At 46.8% G+C, this 21974-nt stretch overlaps 1 protein-coding gene across 1 annotated transcript; it reads left to right on the top strand.

The window, feature by feature from the left end:
* The first annotated feature begins 74 nt into the window (after window positions 1–74).
* On the top strand, window positions 75–10853 carry LOC8024495 (adenine DNA glycosylase). The gene is made up of 10 exons (XM_029991257.3): window positions 75–316; window positions 434–753; window positions 1042–1152; window positions 2004–2218; window positions 3284–3428; window positions 4724–4784; window positions 4904–4952; window positions 5596–5875; window positions 7448–7618; window positions 10717–10853. The coding sequence occupies exons 1-10, from the start codon at window positions 265–267 to the stop codon at window positions 10801–10803; spliced, it is 1491 nt and encodes a 496-aa protein (XP_029847117.2). The 5' UTR covers window positions 75–264; the 3' UTR covers window positions 10804–10853.
* Window positions 10854–21974: the final 11121 nt, after the last annotated feature.

Genomic DNA, 21974 nt, shown 5'->3' with positions numbered 1-21974 from the left:
ATCAAAGTTTGACTGTGAATATTATAGAGCGATTTATTATCTCGGGTTTTTCTTGAGCCCAAGACCGCTAGGTCGCTAGGTGGCTAGGTCACAAATGGCGGCTGATTTGAAGTCGTCGTCTCATGGTTTGGCTGGTCATCGGGTAATGTTTGACCTCGCTGTTGGTGCGAAGCTTTGGAATATTTTGGGTTTATGATTGTATCCAATTTATTTAGACGACAGTCCGTATCATCTTTGTGCTGTTTAGCAGCTTGTTGCTAAAGCATGAGTCTGAACCCGAAGCGTCGTAGGAACACACAACACAGAAAGGAGACAGGTAGGTGTTCTCGACCCATTATCCTCGGATCACTGGGCCAACTAGGCCGACTAGGCTTCCAAAGTCCCTCTTCGACACCAGAAACTTCCTAACGAAGCCTTTTCTGTTTACCCGTAGGTGACAGAAAGAAAATGAGTAAACGAAAAAGAGATAGTAGCGAACAGAAGAGTGTCACTGTCCGTTCTACGAAAGATCCCGAGACACCCGACATCCCCAGAAGCTGCCCGTTCCACAACTTCTCCGTCCTTGAAGTGGCGGAATTGAGGGGTTCTTTGCTGGGGTGGTACGATGAACACCAGCGCCAGCTGCCTTGGAGGGACATAGCCAAAGCAGACGGCGATCCCAACCAGAAAGCGTACGCCGTCTGGGTCTCGGAAATCATGCTGCAGCAAACGCGGGTCACCACTGTGATCGAGTACTACAAGCGCTGGATGAAGGTACGGTCAACTTTTAAAAGCAACTTGGTAAAGGGTCAAGGTCACGGTGCCTGTGAGCCAATCAGAGCGGTGGAGCGAGGCAGGTGAAAACGTAGCGAAGGAGTACACTAGTTCCGCGGAATGCCGTGACTGGCCTCGCTCTGGCGCTCTCTAAAATTGGCTACTGAACTCCATGTGAACAGCATCGCTGGACAGAATGTTCATGCTTTGGGGCAGTGAATTTACGAGAAATCGTCCGTTACACCATATCGTGTGTACGAGGAAATTTTTCCTACTTACTTGTGGCAGAAATGGCCCACTGTGGGGGACCTCGCCAGGGCAAGCATCGAAGAGGTGCTGCAAGCCTGGGCGGGCCTCGGCTACTACCAAAGAGCGAGGCGTCTTCACGAGGGAGCGCAGGTAAGAGTTAAATGCCCATCCTTTTACCAAATGAACAGTCATCTCATTTTATGTTTCATATTACCCCGAAATGAAAATAACGCTGCAGAGAAAAACAAACTGGTTGCGACACATTATGCATCACATAGTTTTATCGCTGTATATCGCCCATGGTGCCCGTGTTTTATAACTGCTAATAGCTGGAGCAATACATGCGTGTCAGTCGGTGGCGACAGTAAGGAATCATGTCGGTAACATGCCCGTTAAGTTGAAACCGGCATCGGGGAATAAATTTGTTTCGTGTGCTCCTACTTCCGCAGCATATCACTAAAGAGAGTGAGCAAGAAAACTGGTACCATAGTCTTTCACCTACCGTAAAATACCGCGCATCCACCCAGTCCACATTAAGCGTCCATTCCCAAATTTGTAAGATCTGAGGAAATACGCGCAGTACATTTATATGTAAATTTGTTGACCGGACAAGTGCCCATCCCCCATTCTATCGCGATTATTTCTAAATTTTGAGTGGGCGCTTTCCCGGTATTTTACGGTATGTCGTTTGCTACAAACAATTTCTATAATACTTTGCGGCGTCGGTAGAGGGCGCCGCCTGTTTTGTGAATGTCCTATTGAACCCAGGCTGTAAGAGCCTTGGAGCATAAGCTTTTGCTCCGCAGTACCACGGCTGCAGTGCCTAAACTCGCTTGGCCGTTAATATCCCACCCCCATACTACCGGTGCTCGTTGCCTTCCATGGTGCATGTGCACGCTCAAGGCTCGGGAGACTGAAGTGTTATGGAACGTGAGCAGCTCACCCTGAAGGTGGGACGACTGAAACTCCTTCCCGTCGACGATTGCTCGTGCCCAATCCAGAAAGTGGTGCGAGACCTCGGAGGCCTCTTCCCCAACACCCCCAAGCGCCTGGCCCGTGAAATTCCTGGCGTGGGATGCTACACCGCAGCAGCGGTTGCCTCCATCGCGTTTGGGCACCCTGCCGGAGCCGTGGACGGCAACGTCGCCAGGGTCTACTCTCGTATGCGGCTGCTGGGCGCCACCCTCGGCTCGTCGCCGTCCGAACGGGCGTTGTGGTACGTGCAGCCTTGCTCTTTGATTGGTGAATTTACCAATACCATTCCTGATACTCATATTTCGAAAGTGGTCCCAAAGCGGTAACAGATGAAGTTGCAGTTGCCAGTATGTTGTGCTGTTGCGGTCGTGGCGGTTGGTCAAAATTAATGCTGGCGGCAAAAAAAGGGAGAAGAAGCGATGCGGAGCATAAGTTTGTCTGCTTCTCGCACGTGGGTCGTGATGATGTGAGAACGCAGGGCACCGATTGGTTCTGATTGAAAAAAAAAATAGTGGGTAGACCCCAAGGCATCTAGGTTTGGGGTGTATCCACTATCCTTTCAATCAAAGCCTATCGGAACTCGGCGTCGTTCTGATGTCACTGCAAGCCCTGCGCAAAAAAGCAGACGGCTTGCTCTCTGAATTGGCTCGCTACGACGTGCCAGCTGCTACGATATAATTTGTTACCACGAAGGGACTACTTTTAATGCGCGGCCAGATTACGGAGCAAAACTGAGGGAGGCGAAGGGATGAGGCTGGGTGCGAGGGAAGGATTGTGTATGCGACGAAGCTCCACCCCCAGAGCTGCTCCTCGGTCTGAGGCAGACGACGTCTTGGTGTCCGGATCTTCGTTCGTTGCAACGCGTCTGGTAGTTGTTACTTGACAAAAGAAACACGCCCTTCGTGGTATTTCCTCACCCTTTTCATGCCGGTGCTTTCCAAAAGCCGTAGAAAACATAAGAGAGCCATTGCTCTGACTAGCAGACAACACTACCATTTGGCATTCGAATGCCACACCCTTATGCCACTGTTTCCTCCGCACGAGGAGCCAATGATGCTTATGTTCACTGGAGGGCGACAGTGCATAGACATAAAGGCAGCTAGCTTTTGTTTCTATTATCCTTCCAGTCGGAGCTTGGTCCCCCGGCATCACCTCACCACAAAAAGTGCCAAGCCCTTGTCTCCTTCTCTCCTTCCATTTCACTCCGTATGGGACGCAAAACAGTTGCAGTCAAAGATGTATTCTGGTCACTCTAGTCCCCGTGTTTGACTGCAAATGCACGTCTGGTGATCTTCTACCCTTACAGGGCTGCGGCCAACGAAGCGGTCTGCCCGGTTCGGCCCGGTGACTTCAACCAGGCCGTCATGGAGCTGGGAGCGGGGGTCTGCACTCCGAGGAGTCCCTCGTGCACTCAGTGCCCCGTGCGGAGCGTCTGCCTGTTGTACCAAACGGTAGGGCAACCGCTCCAAGCACAGCGTGGATTCAATGACGCATTAGCTCTTTGAAGGGATCGCATAAGGCTAACACTACGGCGCTTGCGCAGTAGTTGTATTGGCTTGCACCGAGATCTCGGCACATTCATGTCTTGGTGCCCTCACGAATACTGCGCTCGGCTTGAAATGTGGCTGCATTCAGTCACTGCCATTCAAACCAGTGGTGTGCGAGTAAGACTAGTGAGAGGTGTTCTAGCTAGCTCTACATTGTGAGAACATCCCATTTCTTAAGCCTCTAATAAACTTGGCTTTTTTGATCACAAAGTGAATTCCTCAATCTCTTATGTTGTAGGTAGTGCAGGGAAAGAACACATCTTACCATCTTGGCACAAGTTATTTTTCTGTCTTGTTTACTTACTTGGGATGTGTGAATAGCGGTTTGAATCGAATAGAACAGCGCCTTGATGTGGCTTTTTCTTGTGCTAGGAAGGTTAACCCTTTCCTGTCCATGAAGGAAATGCCTGCTCTGTGTGGCTTTATGTCACACTTTTTTTCCCGGGGAAACTGTTATGTTTACAATATGATGCCTTACATAGAAAGGAAGCTGAATAAATGGGCTTTTGAATGATGCAAACGTCAAAGCAGAAACTAGAATTGTCAAACACTTTTTTTGTTTTCAAGATCTGGTCTAATAAACATAGTAAAAATATAGCTGTATCTTAAAAAAAAAAGAAAAAAGCGAGATATCCAAAATGTTTCTAACATTTTAACAAAGCTCTCGGCAAAGATTAGAGTTCTAGCTCAAAAACGTTTTGTGCTACTACAAATCAACTCAAGCCCAATAGCATGACTGACATGCCATTGCGCTAGGCAGTTTTTTCAATGTGGCAAAGCATGGTTCGCCAACACCAAAACGTGACGATCCGGCTTCATTTTTCGACCCACTGCTGCTATTCGAGTCCGGAAAATCGACAAAGGATTCTTGAGAAGTGCCACGCACACGAGTGCGGGCCAGACCCGTCGCAGCAATCACGGCTTTTGGCAACAAGTGATTCATGCTCAACCAAGAAATCGCTGTCACATGGAAAGACAAAGAGAATAGCACATAAACCTTCTCATGGATAGTCTTCTAACTACCCATGAGAGGGAGCAGCAAGTGCAGGAGCTCTGCGGAAGTTTTGATTTGGGCCTCCACGTCCATCGATCACGGGCGAACAACGCTTTATGTGCGCATCCAGGAAAGAGTTGAGTAGGATGCAGTTCTATTTGATTCTAACCACTATTCACATACCCTTATTACTTACTGACTGCAGGAGACCGCAAAAAAGTCTATCGGACGGGAATCTGCACCTTTTGTTGCGGACATCGAGGCAGGTGAGACTTAAAAGCGGGACTTAGCAACATGGTCGTCTCAGATCCCAGCTTTATCATCCCTCGGCAACTTAGCCACATTGACTCGGCGTACTCTCCCTACACTAAACCTTTTCTCGCAGTACCTGGCTGTGGATTGTGCTTGCCCTCAAAGTACGGAAACACTGAGATGTGAGTTGGAGAGTTGGATTGCACAACTTCCTCCGCACTTCGGCACATAGAAAACTGGAATGGATGTTTCGATGAAGCGTTGCTAATGTTCACAGGGCGATGTGTGACGCAACAGTCTCAGTTATACCGCCTTGCATGAGAGTAGTTTACACCCTAAGCTAGACAAACCCTTCATATGTGTGCAAAAGCAACTGTTTACATGTAGCACCAGTTTATGAATGGGACCAAATTATTTATTTATTACCCTCAGGACTTGAGAGCATTACAAAAAAAAAAAAGCTCATCTGCTTTTCATTGTTACTGATCGTTGTATGCAGTGGCATAGGCATTTATATTTAGGGGGGGGGGGGGGTGGAAATGGGAAGCTGGGTGTGAAGAGTGGGTGGGGGACGGGGCTGCATCATATTGGAGTAGGTTTAGACCCTGAAACCCCCCCCTCCACCTACGCCACCGGTTTTACGGATGGTCCTTTGACCGGCCCACGTTCAATCTCCAGCCACAGTACTCACAAACGTTTTTTGACTCTCATGGTTCTCATCGGCCGAGGCAGATAGCTGGCTCACAATTCTGGAGGCTTTATTTACATCTTCGGCCCCCTGCCAATTACGAGAAACAAAAGTCGCATTCCGTTTGTCGGTTGCAGGGACGCAACGCAGCTGTACCCGCACAAGGCGGCTAAGAAAAAGCCCCGCCGAGAGACCCACGCGGTGTCGGTCCTCAGGTCAGGCGACCGGTACCTGCTGCTTCGCAAGACCGGTCAGGGTCGTCTGCTAGAGGGCCTCTGGGAGTTTCCCAACCGGCAGGTCGATCCTCAAGGCTTGGCAAAGAAGTCCCAAGACGAAGAACGTCGGGTTGTGTCGCAGATTAATGCCCAACTTCTGAACAGTGCGGGAGGCAAGAAGCGTGCGAGGCGTCTCGGAGAGGTCAGTCCTTTACGGCGGTAGTCGTATATGGCCCGTAACGTCAGCCGGTCGGTGGTGCGTGATTATTGTCGTGGTCGAGTGGGTTGCCATGGCGACGGCGGCTGAGAGAGTGGCTTGCCGTTGCAGAGAGAGGGGAGCGCAGCTGGGGCCCTAAACTCGTCAGACACAAAGTTGGAGCCCAAAGTTTATGGAGCGCGCCGATTGGACGCTTGTGGCAAAACGTGGTGTCATCGTCGGGCAAGTTCAGTCGGTGCGCTCCGTGAGCTTCGGCCCCAGCTTTGTATTTGATGAGTTTAGAGCCCCTGTTGTGACATCATCGCGCTGGAATGCAGAGCAGCACGTTGGTGGCAGCGCACACTTCACGTGGCTGGGAATGAATTTCACTGCACGTCCGGCGGCTTGTGGAGGCGAATTCTACATTATTTTAGGGAGCAGATTGAGTGTATAGTTTAATTGTGCTTCATCAAAGGTATATTTCACAGGCGGGTTTTACCTTGTAAAATTGCAAGGCATAGCTCCCTTTCTGTACAAAATAGAGCCGAAAAACTTGCCGGGGTTAACGGCGGACGGTGATGCAGACGACCGAGTCGAGTGGTGGGATTAGCTTCGGAAGGTGTAGCTGACCAGTGAAAGAGAGCAGACGACACGCAGACGAAGTCCGTCGGCAGCAAGAGTGCCGTCGTTATGCAACTGTGTCTGCTTTTATTTTTGTTACTTCGAGGTTTGCTAGCAGTTTGCATTTTAATAGACCACGGTCATTGCGGGCAGTCTCAATACTTTTAAAAGGTAACACCATCTCGCAATGTGCGCGAAAAGCTTGCCCCGCCACTCGACTCGGTTGCCTGTGCCGCAGTCCACCATTGACCTTGGTAAGTTCTTTGGCCCTATTTTGTACAGAAAGGGAGCTACGACTTGTAATTTTACAAGGTAAAACTAACCAGTGAAATAAACCTTTGACGAAAAATTTAAATTGCTACGTTCAGGCGCCTATTTTTGTGGCCCATTATAGATTCAGCCTCGGCATTTCGGTCATCTTATATATGAAGAGCAGGCTGCAGCGATGCAGTTCATCACACAGTCAGGCCAGCAAACACGATCTGGACGCAGAGGCCTGCAAGCAAAAGTGATCTAAGGCAGCGTGGAACAGTTCCGCAGCCACCGCCACCACTTCACTTGCAAGATACGACAATGAGCCTATGAAGTTTTCTTTAGAAGTTTCATCGTGGCCGTCATAGATGTTTTGACGACTCTGGACTTTTCCTAAACTTTGAAATTGTGTGTGTCACAGTGTGGAGCTATTGTCTTTGAAGATATTAGAAAAAATGTTTCTTAACTGCACACATTTGTTTTCAGGGCAGCTTTGAAGTACTACTGTTTGTATAATATCTCTCATGCCGTGTATGCAACTCTCCCTTTCTCCGCTTACATTGCCATCAGTCGCTCGGACTCAGTGATTTGCGGTCACATCACGAGTCACACCTTTTCTCTGTTATTTGTGCTCCTCCCCTTTGCAAACTGAGCGAGGTTTTAATAATATTACAACGATAAAAAAGTGTCGACATATGTTTGCAGGTGACTCACCTGTTTTCGCACATTCACGCCACGTACTGCGTTTACGAGACGACGCTAGACGAGGAGTGCGAGACGGAGGGCTCCTGGATGTCCGCCGCCGAAGTCGAGTCGTCGGGAGTCTCGACGGCGATGAAAAAGGTGCTGTCGCTGGCGGCCGGAAGAGCCATTGAGGTGAGCCTTGGTCCCGCTAGAGTCACTAAATTCGCTTAGAGCAGGGGTCTCCGAAGCCCAACCTTCGTGCCAGATCCTGCCCACGGAGGTGTTCCGACTGGCCCGCGGCAGGGTCCCGGCGCACAAATAAGCGCTCGTAAAGAAATGGGGCCAGAACCACACACCTACCGCGTAAGCTAAATTACCAGAAAACAGGGCCGGGCAGAGATACTCAAAAAGTATTTTGGAATAAAAATGCTGAGATACATGTAGCCAAGATGCAGGTGCTCGGACACCTTTCCTTCTATGTGACGGGATATTTGTTCAGTTTATGATAAGGTGTTCAGTTTATCATATGGTGAATTTCGGTGGTCGCCTCTCTTCTTTGGCCTTGCTTCAGCAGAGCGCCCCCTCCTCGCCGCCAGAGCTAACTCGGGATCCTTTTCAGCCGATCACAACTGATGGGTTCAAAGCGCTCTGACATTCTCAGAGCAGTCAAGGAAGTAACACTTCTTTACATTATTAATGCACTAAAAAAAAAAAAAAAGATTTTACAGTGTGCAGTACACGATCGAGCAAAATTTGCGCTCGCAATGTGATGAAATGACGGTTGTGACGTAAATTGTTCTATGCATCGGCACGTAAAAAGAAAATAGCAGTATGCAAATCGACTTTTGCAGAACGGAATGAAAGCCAATGTTTTGAAAGAGTTGTCAACTCATCGCATTATCGGCAGTGAACATGCTGCGATAGCAGTCATGCATACGACACAAGAGGAAAATATAAAATGGTTAATAAACCACATTTTTCTCACGGCAAAATATTGTGCATGCAGGATATAGCACATATCGCCATGGGACACAAATCACAGTGCATTAATGACAAATAATAAATCCTTTTCTTTCAACTCATTGATGGTGGAGACCGAGGGAAAAAGCTACCCACAGGCAGCTTGACGAGCCCTCGGCCCCCTTACAGTGGCAATAATGAAAATAATACAAACATTGCAGAGAAAGCATGTTACAACATTAAAACATCCAGAGATTTCTAAAACATGAACTTAGTTCCTCTTTCTGGAAAACAAACAATATCAGAAACAGAACGAAAACACTCCAAGACAGCTTTGTCAAAAGCCTAAAGAGTTTCTAAAAACACGTATCATAGTGCAGTTTCGACCACAAACATGCTACATCAAGCACCAAAAAAGCGAGTAAACAAAAACAAAAATATTCATTATATTCTGCTCTTCCTTTATTTTACAACACAAACCTTTGAACGTGAATGCACTTCTCCCAAACCTGAAAATTTCTTGAAGCGACCACAAAGCTGGGTAGAAATGTTGCGAGATTTGCGAGCTGTTCTTTGTCGGTTAGGCTCAGCGGATTCACCTCCGTGAGATGAACGATCTCGTGAAAGCACTGGGAATTTTCCCACGTTGACTTTTCCTGTTACCGTCCCAAACAAATGTCGTCCCATCCATTGTACTCCTCACACCGTCGAACGCACACGGACTTTGTCAAACCAGATATGAATCGCCGTTATGCCGGACCTTGCACACCACCTCAGACCACAGCCAACCACGTGATCCCCGTCCCAGTATTACGTGACGCCTGCGCCGCTCCGCACTTTGACGACTAGAAATGGAGTGCTAGGGAGCGCTCCGAGAAGGAGGGGCGCCCTCGGAAAGAACCAGCCGATCAGGCCACCGCACTCTCTTTCCTTACCCAATCTCGCGCGCTCTGGAGAGAGCGGTCGAGAGCGCTCAGAAAGGTCCACAAGAATTCACCAATAGAAAACCAACATTTAATTTTCTACAACAAATGTAACGAGATCCCCAAGCCCGGCAGAGTATCACGTTACAATGCGATACGTCGCAAATATATTTCAACACTCAAATACGAATACATTTTTCCAAGTATCTCAATACAGAGATACAGATACTCGAAAGTATATTTAAAATACAATCGCAACACATTTGCTTCGCGATACTGCCCAGCCCTGCCAGAAAATAAACGAGAGAACTGCCCATCATAAGGCGTGTCCTCTTGTCATATTATTCACTGGACATTGTCTTCACCAGCATCATCATTCTTAGTCGCAGTTTCTTGTCTAACTTCATACATTAAAATTCACATCTGTTCCCAAAAATATTGATTGTGCTCAGCGTCCCGTGTCGTATCTGCATATTGTCAGCACCCCCCCGCCCCGTTACATCATTCTCATTAAAATATACGTCCTGTGTGAATGTGCCATGTGCACTTTGATTTACGCCTAGTGAGTTTTCTGGGTCCCTATTATTGTGTAATGTAATAGTTTTTAGCTAAATACTAGACTGAAAAATAAACCAGATGTATTCATCCAACTTCCATTCTTATTTTCTTTTTAAATTTTACTCTAGCTTTAATTTTTATTTTTATTTAGTCATTGCTTACTTGTGATTATTTATTTAGTTTTTCCTCATTTATATTTACTTACTTCTTTTCGGGCCCTCTTTGCCCCTTAGCAAAAAAGTCTGAAGACCCCTGACTTAGGGTACCATTTTCCAGTTTTCTCCCGGGCGCCGCCATCTTGGTGCTGAATGCAAAGCGGGGACTGTTGGCGATCATTACGACGCGAAAATGTGAATTCCCGATCTTTAGATATGGCGTCAGAAAGCTCGGGCGATATTGTCTTAAGGCCCGTCCACACAGTTGCAGTTGCTTACGACCAAGTTCTTGCAATCTCCTACGTCGAGAAAACACGCCGATGTCATCTACGAGGCGACCCCGGAACTGCATTTCACTAGAGCGGCGGTTTCGCGGCATCTGCGTGATCAAATGGGCTTGCCATCTACGAGAAGTTTTCCGAGCCAAAAAAGAAAGAGTGATGCTCAAAAAAGAAAAACATAAAAATGCCAAGTGCTGTGTTTACTTGTAGATTTTGAAGGTGCTTTTTTTCGCACGGTTGTAAGCAGTTGCAAGTGTGTGAACCAGCCTTTACCCTGTTGCAGACTGTTTTAATGTTGACATCGCGACTTCCTACGGATGCCCAAAGGACTTCCGTGGGACCATACGTGTCTCATCTAGGAGGTCATTTCGGAGATTGCACAACTGTTCCTTCCCCCGTTTGTTTCTTCCCAGAAACCGAGGCAGCGATCCAAGTCGAGCGTTGACCCCAGACAGCAAAAGCTCAACTTCACATCTGTCGGGTCGAAGGCGTCGACATAAATAAATGCGCTTCTTTTTTGCGTGCGACCAACGAAGGTGACCGAACTGTTCACCTTTGGTGTCCGCTGTGCTAATGTTTGTCGCTTCTTCCGCCGTGCGTGGCTTGTAAGTGTGTTTCGATGCTCCCAGGATACACAAAATATTTTTTATGGTACTATTACAACATTTTGGTGAATTGTGTTGGTAAAAAATTTGTGATCCTCTTCTGTTTTGTGGATGATGACTGATTCCATGTGAGCATGTTCAGGAACAGACATTTTCTTTTTTTTTTTTTTGAGTAATGACACTGGTAGCATATGCAAGTGTGCTTTTTTTGTAGCACATGGGTCCTGTTCTTTTTGAAGAAAAGTCTGTTTGTATGGGTGTATTTTTTCTCCTTTTAATAATTTATATTGGCCTGTTTACCTTGATATTAGCAGTTTAGCTACGTTTGTGTGGACGTAATATTGTCATCGTGACATCCGGGCGGTGGCCGCGTGCGTTGCAAATGTTTCTACGCGAAACCGACGAAGCTTGCTTTCGACGAGTTGTGCCTTTTTTCTGCGGCGCTGTTCTTTCGTAAATTTTCACAACGCAAGTCTGACCGTTTTCGCATGTGTTTAAGAAACTTCTTCAGTGATTGACGACGAACGAGTAGAAAACTTGTCTTCAGCACGCCGCCACCAGCCTCTACAACGCTCGCAAAAACGCGATTTCGCTGCATGCAAGATGGCCGTCCGGTGGCCGCACTCGCGGAGCGGGGCAGCGTAGTGGTTCACTCTTTGGCAACGTTCTTTGGATTGCAGATCTTGTTCCCAATCATAGAGTTATTATAATGTACGCTAGAGGTTCAACTGGCGCAGTGTCTATGCGACTTCCATGACAGAAGTTGAAGCAGACAGCAACTGCTCTACTTTTGTGGATGTTCGCAGCCACCAAATATAATTAAAGTCGTGGGTCATGGAAGGTACACACAAACTATTAAAAAAAGAAAAGAAATATGATACCCATTTTCTTCTGACTTTCAAAAATCTGCAAAATACGGTGATTGACAAAAAGAAAGACATTTACAATTGTCTGCAATGCCGAATTAGAGAGCAGCTCTTGAGGAGGAGGAGGCGAGGGTATGCCCGTCTGATGTCACGTGTGACGTCATTATGGGAGACGTCCCATAATGCAACACGAGGTTGCACCGTATAGGCCGTGCGCTTCCCAGAAATTGCGTATTTCGTGGCGGTTTTGCTGTTTCCGGTGCGCCTTCTGAGTCACGTTAGCATGGTGCGGCTTCGGGCGGGCGGAGAGCATCTGCGCCAGACGGCGAAGAAACACGGACACGGAACTAGTGCCCTCGACCGATTGGCCGGAGAGGAGCGCCCTACAACGTCACAGCGCGTTTTCTTGCGTGTTCAGAAAAGTTGAAATCATCCGACATTCTTATGCGCGCCCGAAAGGCGCACGGAAGCAGCACGACGTCACGAAATACATAATTTCCGGGAGCCGCACAGCTTACGCGCGCAAGAAAACGTGTTCGTTTGGATGCGCTCTGAAAGACGGTCGCACAGCCACATGACTTCTGCCAACTCTCCCCTCCTCTGTATCTGCTTTCCAGTTTCAATTTCGATGTCGAGCTTTTGCGTTTTTTTTTTTTTACTTTATTAAATGATATATGTGACGCTGTAGCAAAATATTGATCGGGCGCAGTCTTCTGACAATAATAAATCGCGTGGCAAAAAAATTAAAAATAAAATTTGGGGGGGGGGGGGGGGGGGTGTTGGTGTCCCTTTAACTTCGCTATATTTCAGACCCAAACCTGTGTCTCACAGCAGCAGGTGTGTTAAAACAAGCGACGATTTTAAGCAAAATAACTGTCGAAAGGAATATAGTGTGTGTTCAAGGTTCGCCAGCATTCCGGTGACGCTACTATATTGCTAATATGCCAGTGTTCAAAACATTAAAAATGTAAGTTACAAACATTAAAAATGTAAGTAAAAATGTAAAACATTAAAAATATAAGTAAAATGTAGGTTTAGGTGAGGTGTCTTTTTTTTTTATTATTTTCTATGCCGGGCAGCTTTTATTGGGCACTTGTTTTTAAAGATTTCGAGCGTGCAGGTGATGTTTTGAACGTAGAACAAGCATCTTCACTCGGAGCAGAAAGAATATAGCGGTACTTACTTATTTTAAATCGGAATTGATTACGTGGCCTTCAATTTATTTTGATCGTACATGCACAGGGAGTTACTGATCCACTGTTATAGTTCTTGCCACACGGCAAGAACCCTTCGTTTGTTCTGCGCGTATTCATGCTCAAAAGCGCCGACGTCGTGTTCGTGCTAACAGTGTCCGACAATGCACATAGTGGCATGAAAGAAGCCGTTTTAGCACAGTTAATGCAATGAATCTGAAAGAAAGATGTTGAACTGACCAATTATTTTATTTGCCTGGCTGAGAACTGTTCCAAGCTACCTAGTGCGTACGAATTATTTGTGATATTTGCTCGTATAATCAAGCGCAGAGGAAAAATGCACTCACTTTTTCCAATAGAAATCCATTACCAGAAGTCCATTTTCGACTTGAATTTGGTTAAAAGTTTGAAGATTCGTCGAAGCGGTTCGACCGAGTCGAACCCCGAAAGTTCGACCTAAAAATTCGGTTCGACAGAAGTTCGCGAGACCCCTAATTGCAAGCAGTTTCGCGGTGTCAAACGAATGCCTTGGAGGCTCGCTGCAGCACCCGCTCGCCCGCTCGACGTGCAAGCCCGCCTTCCACTGACATCACGGCATTGAAATGCGCGGGTATATTTAATGTTGGCTTTGACATCATTTTCATAAAGAACAACAACAAAAAAAAAAAACATTTATTTCTTGCATGCGCTAGGTTTTATTAAAAGAAACGAAACAAGTTTAACGTCGGGGTAACCCTCAAGCTCAACTCGCTGTTTTTCGATCGAAATGAGTACCGGGCCAGCCGCCAGCGTTTGGCCTACGGGCCGGTGTCGCCTCAAAGAGCAGACGACAAGCAGAAACGTTTGAAAAAGCAGACGACAGTTCGAACGATCAGGCGGCCGTTTGAACTTGAAGACGCACTGAACGTAGTTTGCTGGTGGTCCGTACCACTTGACATGTTGGAACAAAACAAATAAATCGGGTGACCATGCTTCCCGCCCAAGCAATCGTGGTGCGACGGCGTCTGGTTTTCCTTTTTCACGGCACATACCCACGTTCTCGGACGAACCGAGCGCATGAAAACTGACATTTAAACCTTTCTCGACTCTTTTGGTACAGCCCCAGTCGCGGCGTTTTGACGAGAAGGCAGGTTTTTGTGTGATTCCTTTCAAAACAACGCAGGAATACACGTCTCACATGGGCACTTCCGCCCACAGCCCCGGACTGGAGGTGCGTCCGACGCGCCACCACCGCGCCGTGACGTAACAGAGATGTCGCTCCGATTAACCTTTTTACACATCTATTTAAGGTGCATACGACAGGAAAAAACAACACTCGTGTCGAACTTGAACGCGATAGATCTTAAACGCTGCGCGGAATGATGCAATGTAGGGAATCACAGTGAAACGACCTCTCTTTTTGACAACAGCTTGCGGAAGTTGTTGCTTGAGAATGAACCTCTCAAGGCTGGAACGAAGTAGGTCAGCAGGAAAGCCTGCTTTTCCCAACTGCTGCTGCATCTTGAAGCTACTTTCGGAGAAATGCGTGCACGACTTGGAAGATGGAGACTTGACAGGTGACCTTACTATGCCGTGATTAACTGACTTGGTGTGAGCGCTGGTGAAAGGGAGGTCTGGCTTCTCCGATCTCTGCTGGAAGGCCCAACGAAGACCCGAGGAATGAGGATGTAATCGTAAATCCAGGAATTGTAATCTTTCCAGGATTTTTCCGGGTAAAAGCTAGTCCCGCCGCTCTGTCTTTGAAAATTTCAAAGATGCTGTCAGCGGACACAGCGTCTGCTTAAATGACCAAGTAATCGTAAACGCTATGGTAACCCTGGAAGTACTTGTCCAACTGATCGTTATAATAGCCCTGTCAAAAAAAAAAAAAAAAATCACTAAGGTCAGGTGCAAGGCAAGAGCCTATACAAACTCACCTCTTTTGTCTGTAAATATTTAGGGATGGGCGAATATTCGGTTATTACGAATAGCCAATCGAATTCTGTTCTATTCGGCATTCGCTTCGAATCGAATTTAAGTATTCGACAATATAGAATTATTCGACCTTTCTAAATAGAGTCAAACTCGACTATATCGAACCCGTTTACATCGAATTATTTCTTATATGGAACATCGAACAAAACTGCAAGCTGGCTTTCCCCCAACGCGAGCGGTTGCATTGGGGGAAAGCCAACTTGCGAAACACACTAACTTTTTCTTTTTTTTCTGGTGGCCGCGTTGACCGTTTAAAAGAAAAGGAAAATGTCTTTTGCGGAGGAAGCGGAGAGAGAGTGCCATCAGTTTAATACCATCATTTGGTACTAAACTCCAATAAATTTCATACAAAAAGAGTTTTTTTTCCATTTGTTTTACGCAAAAACATGCTTTCTAAAAGCTCAAGTTGACCACAGTACAGACAAATGACAAAGAGTGGCGCTGTTGTCGTATTTAGCTCGGTCTCGGTGGACGCCAGTGGTCCAAGTTTCGACGGCGACTTTCCCAACTGAGTGTTCTAGTAACGTTGACTTGTGCCGTGATAAACAATGTAACATTGCAAGCTGCAAATTTGTTTAACAGAGACGCGAACGAAAACGACATCAACGCGCTGCATGCATGCCTGCTTTGACGTCAAGCCGCCACGGTGGCGCTGCTGTCGGCACAACGCGTTCGCAGACGCTCCACGTGAATCTCGTTTCTGCGCAAGCGCAGTGACCACATGCTGGTGTGAGCAAACGCGGACTTGTATGTGCATGTTACATAATAATAATAATAATGAGTTCGTTTAGCAACTAACTGCAAAACGGACTTCTGCCTGCTCGAAAAAGTGCTTCAAAGCGTATGTGACCAGTCACATCATGCATATTTCAAAAGAAATTACGTAATTGTTACGAGAGAAATATGCAATTCTGACCCCGGTATCAACTGGGACTCTCTGATATAGACATAAAGCCACACCGCTAACACATCATGCAAAAGACAGTCTTATTCAGACACAGCCTGAGGTGTGTCTCTTGTGTATTGGTCATACAAAAACAGCTGTTTGCAGACGTGTTCAAAGCGTACAAATGTACACGCAAACATGCTCCAAGCCGTGACTGAGCCACGTCCTCATATACAGGGTGAAACAAGGAGACGGCAGGCTCTTTAAATCGACCGGAAAATTCGGTTTCTTAACCTATCGCGCTACGACTTTGTGCAGCGTTGCCCACATATGGTGCATTTTTTTTTGTAAAATTTGCAAAAGAGCGAACTTACCTGAGAAAAAAGTAAAGAAAGAAAAGGGCTTAGCTCCTATGGAAACGCAGCGACGCCACCGGTCGGCAAACAACACGGCGCCGTTTCGCACGGGAGACAAGAGATGGCGCAAATGTTCGCGATTCCAACTGCCGCCAACGAACGAGCAGACGACGCCGAGAGCCGGCCCTTTTGCAGACAAGGAACTGCAGTTCCTTGCTGTTATCGCGCCTGTCTTTTTTGTTTCTGCGACTGTCGCCGCCTGCGGAACGCGTGCCGCTTTTTTGAGTCGAAAAGATCGTCTGCTAAAAAGGCCTGCTCTCGGCGCCGTATGCTCGTTCGTTGGCGGCGTTTGTTGCGCCATCTCTTGTCTCCCGTGCGAAACGGCGCCGTGTTGTTTGCAGACCGGTGGCGTCGCTGCGTTTCCATAGGAGCTAAGCCTTTTTCTTTCTTTACTTTTTCCTCAGGTAAGTTCCGCTCTTCGCAAATTTTACAAAAAAAAAATGCACCATCTGTGGGCAACGCTTCACAAAGTCGTAGCGCGATAGGTTAAGAAACCGAATTTTCTGGTCGATTTAAAGAGCCTGGCGTCTCCTTGTTTCACCCTGTAATTCCGTCATCGTGCGTGCGACGAACACCGTGTTTTTCGTTTGATGTGTGAGCAAATGAGACGAGTGATTACGACTAACGAGATCATTTGTTTCGGGGAAATCGAAACAGACACACGACAAAGCGCCTTTCATAACGCGTCTCATGTCAATCGGTGTCGAAACGCGCTGTGGGCTATCATTCGGCCTACGCAGGAACGTTGCCGATGCATGTCCGCATTACCATATGGACATGTTTCGTGCAACGCCGTCGAAATGCCTGGGTGCCTGACGCAAGTATATAGGATGCAGATCTATTACGCTGGGTGTTTCCGAACACCATTCGGCCGTGAAAAGACTGTGTAAATAAGCGAACGAACGAAATGCATTGAAATGTTTCGCGATGGTGTCTTCAAGTGGTGTCATTCATCGAGATCTAATGTCATAAGTGCAAGTTAAAAAAATCATAAAAAAAGCTTTTTTTTTTTGTGATTTTATGCGCAAAAATCACAAGTGGTACTAGCAATGTTTACAGACATTATGAAAGCATTTGATAAGGTATTTCGTGAAAAGTCATACAGGCTGAATAAGGTTTTTAAAAACACCCAGTTAGTTAAATGGATTTCGACGTACCTTTCTAATAGACAACAATTCGTAGTGTTTAACGAATGCTCTGCAAACAAACTTTCCATTGACTCTGGCTTTCCCCAGGTGTCTGTTCATCGACCACTGCTTTTTTAAATATTTATTAATTACATTGTGCAAGACATTGCGGTTAAAATTAAACTATATGCTGATGATCGTGTAATTTACTCAGAAATGTATAATATGTCTGAGCAGTTTTTGCTAAATAGTTTTTTTCAAAAAGTTGCTGCTTGGTGTGATGCTTGGCAGATGTGTATGAATTATATGACAAAACTGTTTTTATGGAGATCACTAACAAGAAAATCCGATTAAAATTTACTTACTTTGTTAATCATATCTATCTCCGAGGAAACACATTATAAGTACTTAGGTCTGTGGATCTCAAATAATCTTGCTTGAACGCAGCTCGTCGACTCATACGCATACGTAAGTTCTTTCTCAAAAAAAGCCTTGAAACTTGCTACCCCTCTTTTTCGCCTTCTAGCATATAAATCAGTTGTTCAACCAACGTTGCACTTCGCTGCTATTATTTGGGACCCTTTCACCATGACTAATATTAATAAAATTGATAGCGTACAGAAAAAGGCCGCTCGCTTTATATACAACAATTTTGGACGTACTTTTGATTGAGCTTTTAGCAAGAGCCAACTTACTACCGTCAACACAAAAAAATCGCCATTCCCGTTTCAAGTTTCAACTTATTAAAGGGCATTATAAAATTGGTATCTCTCAACTAAGTTCCTTTTCCTTCCTTCCTTTTCGCATGCAATAATTTCTTCAAATATTTTTTTCAAGAACAATAATTGATTGGAATAACATGACTAATGATGTAGTTTTGCAGCTATCATTGACATTATTTGCCTCTCACCTTAGCTAATATTGTTTTGCTTCACATTTGTTTAATTTCATTATGTTACATTTTGTATGCTTTTTTTTTCCTTTGCTTTTGTGGCAGCTATGTATACCTGTACTTTCACCATTGTAAACCCACCCTGCTAAAACAGCGGCTTGGAATTGCAGTATGTATAAATCAAAATTATGTTATCCCTAAGACAGATCATTTGACCTAAATCATTTGTCTGCCATAAAAGGCAGACAAATGATTTACTTTGCTTCACGTTCTCTTTTTTGACATTCTCGTTATTTGTTTCACATGTTATTTCCAGATTTCACGTACAAAATTTCTTACACCATGTGGTCGACTTTATAGAATCGCTTTGCCATCCGTGCTAATTAGCTACAATAATTAGCCAGCTTAATTCGCGGAGTCATCCCTCTTAATGTGCTGAGTCATCCTTAATGTGCTGAGTCATCATCTTAATTCACTTACTCATCCACATAATTCGCTTTAATTAATCTTAATTGACTTTAATTCCTCTTAAATAGTTTGATTACTCTTACTTTTCTTTAATTTCTATTCACTTTGATTCCTCTTAATTTTCTTTACCATCCTTCTTAATTTCATTGCCTCTAATTCGCCTGAGTAGTGACGTAAACGTTTTGGAACCCTACGTGTCGCCGACGTGTTTTCGCTCAAGGACTTTGAAGGTCGACTGAACGATGAGACACATAAGGCTTTCGCCTTGATAAAATAAAGACCCAAAAAAACCAACCGCAGAGTGTGACGTCACACTAGGATAGGGCATGCATATCTGGCTAGATGTCGACAACAAAAACGTCCACCCAATATTTTAGTGCGTTAGCATTAGAACGCTCGTTTTCACGTAAACCCGCCGGTGTCAGTCCGTGTGTCTAAAGCCCCTTCATGTTTCAAAAGTAGCGCAAAGTGCGTCGATGCACGAGTCACGTGCGACGTGCAGCCCTTGGGAAGATCATGGCGGCACAGCGCAGCACTAATTTCAGACGCTCAGAAGTGGCGCGCGTCACGTGTCTCGAGCAGTTCCACAACCAGTGGCGTACCAACTTGTTTTTAAGTGGGGAGGCAAACCAACCCCCCGGCCCGGGTCGCACATTTGTACTATTTCGGCGCAGGCGATAGACCCCCTAGCAACGACGCTCACGCCGGATTGGCTGCTCGGCGACGCGCGGAAACTTAAATTTCGGATTCGGACGGCGCGTGCATCACTCGAAGCGCGTAGACACCCCCACCTGCCTGCGTTCGCGGCGCTTCGCTGCGAAAGCGTGCGGCTGCTCATTACAAAACTATTAACCCAGTTAGCCCCCCCCCCCTTTCTACCCCCGTACACGCCGCTTTGTTGCCGGCAACTCAAGCCCCGCTGTCCCCCGTCCGAATCCGAACTATAGAGTATCATACGATTTAGTTCAGCGCGTCGACAACATTGTTTTTTTTTTTTTTTTTTTTCAGTGTTAATCGTAAAAAAGAAAGGTCGTAAATACCGTCAAATGCCTCGACAAAACAAAATGCTCAAGGAAAAGAAAAAAGAAAAGAAGTAAGCCCACATCCTGGATAGAATCGTGTCTGCTTCGTATGAGGCAGACATCTTACAACTATTATAAGTTACGCTACCGCTTCGGAAACTCGCATTGTAACCATTGCCTATGTTGACGGCGGCGCAGTGCCTATCTCCAAGAACTAGCCAATCTGGCGTGAGCGCCGTTGCTAGGGTTTGTATCGCCTGCGCGTTAAAAATATGCCCCCGCTGGTCGGGGGGCGGTGCCCTCGGTATTCCTTGGGCGCCGCCGGCCTGTGTTTGTCCTGCTCAGTGGTGGCTGTTTCAGGGGGGGGGGGGGGGGGGGGCAAAACACATGCCTTTCCCAGGATCAGACACGTAGCCAGGGGGGCCCATGCCATCATGCCCCCCCCCCCCCCCCCCCCCCCGAAATCTTCCAGTTTGCTGGGACCTCCTCTCCCCCTCCCCCTCATACAGCATTTTGTCATGGGCGGGCCCCCCCTTCGAAACAAAATCCCGGCTACGTGCCCGCCCAGGATAGAGGGGATGTAGCTGTGTCCGTCTTCCAGCGTCCATGACGCTGGAAGACGGTTCCATGACGTCGCAAATAGAGTAGTGTGGCGAGGAGGCATCGGGTTTACAGATTCAATCTCTTCGCACGGGGACGGGCAGAGAGGGAGAGGTCTACCCGTGCTGACGTCGGCGCTTCGGACCAATACGAGCGTCGCACAGTTGGCGCGGAGACAAGCAGGCGCCGCGCCGCTTTGGAATGCGGCCCATCTGAGCTGCCGCGCCGGCGATGGATGTGGTTCTTTCCACGAGTGATAAAGCGGGTTAAAAATTACTGAAAACGGGTCATAAACGATATGAGAGGGGTCATACGCGAATGGCAAGAGTAATAAACGACAGGAAGTGGGGATAAACGAATGGCAAGAGGTCCTAAATACCTAAACGAATGGAAAGGGGTGAAAAGGGGGTGAGGAAGAACCCATGATAACGCATATCCCATCGGATGAACCCCGTTTTTCTTTTCGCACTTTCCAGAAAGCCCAAATGCTGTTCATGATTAGCGAATTCTCTCTTCCTGCGCTTGAATAATAGGGATGCGTGATACAGCATTTTTTATGTAAAATGCGTTAGCCGAAGTAAAATAGATATAAAAAAAGAGAAAACTCGAAAAGATGTAATGACGAGAATGTTGACATGGCGGGAAACCCGCGCCTTTATATCTCGCTCAAAGTTGATACGCCATGATATACCTCAGGGTGGTTTCATTTCAAATCGGGCAGGCTAAAAGGGTCTAATTTTTTTTATTTTTACAAAAAAAAAAAAAAAAATGCTTTAGGGGCATTTCTCAATAAGAAAAAGGGTGCAGACCACATCTTCCCCAGATTGTTTTTTTTTTGTTCTCGAGTTACGAAACGTAGAAGCCGCAGTGGAAAAAACGAGTATTTTGGCCTGCCGTCTCAGGTCGCTTGTTTGACACCCTCTGCTGGTGCTAGTTTTTTTTGTAGCGTGAGCTACACTAGCCGAGGTTGAGTAGTTGCACGTGGCTCCAAAAGAGCCGTGCTGCGCATGCGCGAGGAGCAATGACGTCACACGGCGCACAGCTGGCGCGCCGGAGCCGCCGCCGCCCCGCGCGCCTCACCGGTCTGCGCATTCCAGAGGAGTGACGTCATAACCGCGGCAGACGCACTGGCGCCGCCGCGTGCCCAGCTGTGCGCCTCCGTTGCCCTGTAGCCAAGTCTGACGCTGCACCGCAGCCGCTTGATAGCGCCTCTAATTTTGTGCGCATATAAGCTCACGCTACGTATATTGTCACGGGTGGTGACCAAAAGAAAACAGAAAATGAACAAGAAGGAATAAACGTTTAATGTGGCGAACTTGTGCCAAAAATAAAAGGGTACAAAAGAAAACAGCAGAGCGTCGCGGGCGTCGATATCGGCGAAACCGCAGGATCGAGCGCAGAGGCGAGACTGACTCGACAAGGTCGCGAGCGGCGTCTTATCTAGAGTGAGTCACTATCTCGAAGATTCGGCGGAGAAGGTTCGAGCGTAGCGCGCTCGCGGCGAGAATGAACACGCACTTTCTAGAACAACATAAGCAGGGATGAACGACAGAAGTTATGTCCGGAGCAAGAATAAACGAGAAAGTTCTAGAAGTCCGTGACCCTGCGCGCGGCATTATCCC

The sequence above is a fragment of the Ixodes scapularis genome, unplaced genomic scaffold, assembly GCF_016920785.2.
Source record: "Ixodes scapularis isolate PalLabHiFi unplaced genomic scaffold, ASM1692078v2 PGA_scaffold12__126_contigs__length_90152505, whole genome shotgun sequence".
NCBI lineage: Eukaryota > Metazoa > Arthropoda > Arachnida > Ixodida > Ixodidae > Ixodes > Ixodes scapularis.
The sequence above is the reverse complement of the archived record's forward strand: the minus strand, read 5'-3'. Positions and strand labels throughout refer to the sequence as shown.